Source organism: Amphimedon queenslandica, unplaced genomic scaffold (genome assembly GCF_000090795.2).
Source record: "Amphimedon queenslandica unplaced genomic scaffold, v1.1 AMPQUscaffold_12976, whole genome shotgun sequence".
NCBI lineage: Eukaryota > Metazoa > Porifera > Demospongiae > Haplosclerida > Niphatidae > Amphimedon > Amphimedon queenslandica.
In genome coordinates, this window is record NW_003546788.1 from 13779 (window position 1) to 17294 (window position 3516).

General features: G+C 33.8%; 2 protein-coding genes across 2 annotated transcripts in view; both read left to right on the forward strand.

Annotated features, from left to right (window-relative positions):
- The window catches only part of LOC105314354 (uncharacterized), a 43880-nt gene that overhangs the window by 7290 nt on the left and 33074 nt on the right, over positions 1-3516 (forward strand). Inside the window, exons 11-26 of the mRNA XM_020002107.1 lie at positions 1-62; positions 108-247; positions 312-371; positions 514-724; positions 776-921; positions 975-1179; positions 1225-1364; positions 1414-1476; positions 1532-1733; positions 1774-1919; positions 1969-2170; positions 2222-2361; positions 2413-2475; positions 2525-2732; positions 2784-2929; positions 2976-3061. Coding sequence (XP_019857666.1) covers positions 1-62; positions 108-247; positions 312-371; positions 514-724; positions 776-921; positions 975-1179; positions 1225-1364; positions 1414-1476; positions 1532-1733; positions 1774-1919; positions 1969-2170; positions 2222-2361; positions 2413-2475; positions 2525-2732; positions 2784-2929; positions 2976-3061 — 2220 coding nt within the window. The remainder of the gene's footprint in view (positions 63-107; positions 248-311; positions 372-513; positions 725-775; positions 922-974; positions 1180-1224; positions 1365-1413; positions 1477-1531; positions 1734-1773; positions 1920-1968; positions 2171-2221; positions 2362-2412; positions 2476-2524; positions 2733-2783; positions 2930-2975; positions 3062-3516) is intronic.
- LOC105314352 (neurotrypsin-like) overlaps positions 3330-3516 on the forward strand; it is a 2480-nt gene continuing 2293 nt past the window's right edge. Inside the window, exon 1 of the mRNA XM_020002109.1 lies at positions 3330-3500. Coding sequence (XP_019857668.1) covers positions 3353-3500 — 148 coding nt within the window. The 5' untranslated portion in view covers positions 3330-3352. The remainder of the gene's footprint in view (positions 3501-3516) is intronic.

Below are 3516 nucleotides of genomic sequence, written 5' to 3' on the forward strand. Positions count from 1 at the left end.
TATGATGCTACTACACTTTGCAAGCAACTAGGCTTTAAAAGCTATTCAATTTTTTCAGCATTGTAAGCAATTTATTTCTAAAGTATAGTTGTATGTCATGTTTATAGACCTAGTAACTCTAGTCAGCCTATATGGAGTGACAGTATGTACAGTACATCATATGACGTGTGTTATGGGTCAAGAAATGGCTGTCCAATGAATTCAGTCACTAACTGCTCTCATCTTAATGATTTGTTTTTGAAATGCAGTATGTTATGTAATTTATACCGACTGGTTTATGTTTGATTATATTTTTATGATTTATTAAATAGGTGACAGTTCTTCATTCTCTGTTGTGACCAATACAAAAGTAACATGTTCACAAGTATTAGGTTAGTTTATTAGATTGGTATTTGTGTGCGATGTTACTATAATTTGATGATAACTGCTATTAAAAGTCACTCTAACAGGACCAGCACCATTACAACACAATGTCCCAAACAACATAGTGACTTTAATCATTTTTATTTTTAGATGGTGTGCCTGATGCTGTTAATGGAGTAATTGTTTTGTCTCGAAACAATATATCATCAACTACTTATTACTATGGAACAATTAGGGTCTATTATAATGGATGGGGTAATATTTGTGATGACTACTTCTATGGTTATACTGAAGCTAATGTCATTTGTCATCAGTTGGGATACACTGGAGCTTCAAGCTACTCTAGAGCTGCTAGTGTCAGGTACTTTTTTATTTGTGGTTATATAGTCAGTCACTATTTATTTGCATATAGTTATGGTACAGACTATCTTTCTATGAAATGGGATGATGTTAACTGTGCCAGTAGCAGCTATTTATCCATTGCTCAATGTTCCTACTCTACTATCATTGAGAGTGGCTGTGTTAACAGTAACAGTTATGATGCTACTGTATACTGCTGTAAGATATATATTCAACCTATTTCTATGCACATGTTCAATGTATCATTATAGATACTACTAGAATCTGGAACAGTAGCCCATTCCCTGGTATGGTACGTCTTCAAGATGGAATTTATTCTAATGAAGGACGTGTTGAGGTTTATTGTAATGGACAGTGGGGGACAATATGCAGTGACGGGTTTGACTCTACTGATGCCAACACTCTCTGCAAGCAACTGGGATATGATGGTTATAACAGCTTTGATCACACCTCAAGGTCAGTTTTATTGATTTTAACATTGCCTTTTAAACTTCATTCTAGAATTAATAACACTATTCAGCCTATATGGAGCACCAACATGTATAGTACAGCAAGTCATAGGTGCTTTGGGTCTGGAAACTCTTGTCCATCAGCTTCAGTGACCAATTGCTCTCAGTTGAATGACGTTATACTTACATGCAGTTAGTAAAATAAGTTGTTGTTGCTTGAATTAAAGTAATACTTACTTAGGAGACATCTCATCTTCTTCCAGACAAACTGTTATTCAGTCATCTTGTTCTGGACTTACTTCAGGTCAGTCAATTCACTATCCTGATTGTGTAATAATAACTTTTTAAAATTAATTTAGACTCTGTATCTAATGGAGCAATTATTTTGTCTCGTAACAATTTACAATCACCTTATTATTATTATGGAACAATTAGAGTGTATTATAATGGATGGGGTAACATATGTGATGACTACTTCTATGGTTATGCTGAAGCTAATGTCATTTGTCATCAGTTGGGATATACTGGAGCTTCAAGCTACTCTAGAGCTGGACTAACAAGGTATTCGTTATTAATGATCATAATTACTGTTGTTGTGTAGTTATGGTACAGACTATTTTTCTATGAAATGGGATGATGTTAACTGTGTCAGTAGCAGCTATTTATCTATTGCTCAATGCACCTACTCTACTGTCATTGACAGTGGTTGTGTTAACAGTAACAGTTATGATGCTACTGTATACTGCTGTAAGATATTATTATATTTAAATTGTATTTAATAAATTAATTGTCACAGATACAACTAGGATCTGGAATAGTAATCCGTATGATGGTATGGTACGTCTTCAAAATGGTGATTATTCTAATGAAGGACTTGTTGAAGTGTATTGTAATGGACAGTGGGGGACAATATGCAGCACTGGATTTAGCACAAGTGATGCTAATACTATTTGTAGACAGCTTGGATATGACTCTGGTTTAAGAAGATATGATTCATTGTAAAATGATCTACATGTACTTTAAATAATGTTTAAACTCAATTCTTGTAGATATGGTAATACAAGTCAGCCTATCTGGAGTACTAACATGTACAGTACATCATATGCTACATGCTTTGGTTCAAGTAACAGTTGTCCTTCAAGTTCTATCACTAGTTGCTCTCACTTCAGTGATGTCTCAGTTACATGCAGTCAGTTGTATATGTACATGTATAATTAATATAGAATGGATATCATTCTAGGAGAAACATATTCTTATACTAGATATTCTACTACTTCGTCTACTTGTTCTGGATTATTGTCCAGTAAGTCTATTTATTGCTACTGCATAATAGTGCTCTTTTTAATCTGTAGATTCAAACTCTATATCTAATGGAGCAATTATATTGTCTCGTTACAATATTTCATCAAATTTATATTACTATGGAACAATTAGAGTCTATTATAATGGATGGGGTAACATTTGTGATGACTACTATTATAATTCAGCTGAAGCTAATGTCATTTGTCATCAGTTGGGATACACTGGATATTCAAGCTACTCTAGAGCTGGTAGTGTCAGGTACATTTTTATTTGTGGTTGTATAGTTAGTCGCTATTATTTTGCATGTAGTTATGGTACAGACTATCTTTCTATGAAATGGGATGATGTTAACTGTGCCAGTAGCAGCTATTTATCTATTGCTCAATGTACCTACTCTACTATCATTGACAGTGGTTGTGTTAACAGTAACAGTTATGATGCCACTGTATACTGCTGTAAGATATTCATTATATTAAGTACATGTTTTATGTATTGTCCCAGATACCACTAGGATCTGGAACAGTAATCCATATGATGGTATGGTACGTCTTCAAGATGGAGATTATTCTAATGAAGGACGTGTTGAGGTTTATTGTAATTACAGATACCACAAGGATCTGGAACAGTAATCCATATGATGGTATGGTACGTCTTCAAGATGGAGATTATTCTAATGAAGGACGTGTTGAGGTTTATTGTAATGGACAATGGGGAACAATATGCAGTGATGGTTTTGACTCTAATAATGCTAACACAATCTGCAAGCAACTGGGATATGATACATCATTAAGTTTTTATAATTTTTCACTGTATGCTAAAATTTAATAAAAGCTGGAGATATTTACTTAGTTTTTTTCTCCTTTTTTGTAGACAAGAGAATGTTAGGGACTGATACTAATCAAATGATAATTGATGATGTGAATTGTGCTAATAGCAACTATTTAACATTACTGCAATGCTCCTTCTCTACATATATTGATAGTGGGTGTACTAACAGCAATTCCTATGATGCTACGGTCTACTGCTGTAAGAAATATATGAA